This window comes from Pygoscelis adeliae, unplaced genomic scaffold (assembly GCF_000699105.1).
Source record: "Pygoscelis adeliae isolate BGI_AS28 unplaced genomic scaffold, ASM69910v1 Scaffold218, whole genome shotgun sequence".
NCBI classification, from domain to species: domain Eukaryota; kingdom Metazoa; phylum Chordata; class Aves; order Sphenisciformes; family Spheniscidae; genus Pygoscelis; species Pygoscelis adeliae.
Window position 1 is genome coordinate 4,186,770 of NW_008825433.1, and position 881 is coordinate 4,187,650.

Genomic DNA, 881 nt, shown 5'->3' on the forward strand with positions numbered 1-881 from the left:
GCGCTGCCATCCTGTCATACCTCATCCACTGCACGGAGTCCCTGAACTCTTCTTGCCAGCGTGAGGGGGACCTCAGCCATATGCACAACCTCATTTCGTTTGATCACATCCTGGATCACTTGCTCCACTTGCTGCAGCTGCTCCACAGTCACAGGGCCCTGAGGAAGTAAATCAGTCACCTTATGGAGAAGCCTTCTGAGAGGTACAGAACAAAGGACAGAGAACTGGGACGGGGCCCCCAGGTAACTCAGCTTGGGCACACCACTCTCCCCCTGCATCTCATCTTCCCTACTTCTAAAAGGGAATTGTGAGCATCATGACCCTCCCACCCCTTCCTCCCATGAGGGATAAGGACTTTTGATCCAAGAGCATCAACCAAACTCTTCAAGAGAGATGCTGCAATGAGTGACAGGTTACCAGGGCCAGTGCTCAGCCTGACCCAACAGCTTTCAGTTCCCAACCCCTCTCACCTGGATGACCAGCACAGACGTCAGGTATGTGCCATAGCCAAGCTGGTGAATCTCTCAAAGTCTCCTTTACACTACTCAGGTCAGTCCCATGACCACTGGCCTTGCTAAGTCCTTGTTCTTAAGTCCTAAGTCCCCATTCATCCCCTCAGCAAGCCCTGCTCAGAGTCAGGTCAATGCAAAGCAGAGCCAGTCACGTCCAGAGGGCCAAGTTTCATTGCTCAGATAAAACATGACCTGTCTCTAAAGGAGAGATTATGGTGAAAGGAGAAAAATCCCTGGAGTGAAGGCCAGTACTGGGATGTTGGTACTGCTGAGAACAAAAAACCAGAAGTCCAGAGTCACCTTGGTATCAAAGTCGAAGCGCAGCTGCTCTGCTGTCACATGGGACCCTCGTTGCTCTGTGTTGTCACC

The 881-nt window shown here is 51.8% G+C and overlaps 1 protein-coding gene across 1 annotated transcript in view; it reads right to left on the reverse strand.

Moving 5' to 3' along the window:
* AARS2 (alanyl-tRNA synthetase 2, mitochondrial) overlaps window positions 1-881 on the reverse strand; it is a 17,445-nt gene that overhangs the window by 6,013 nt on the left and 10,551 nt on the right. The window contains 2 exon segments of the mRNA XM_009331119.1: window positions 21-158; window positions 813-881. The exon segment at window positions 813-881 is cut by the window's right edge and continues 27 nt beyond it. Coding sequence (XP_009329394.1) covers window positions 21-158; window positions 813-881 — 207 coding nt within the window.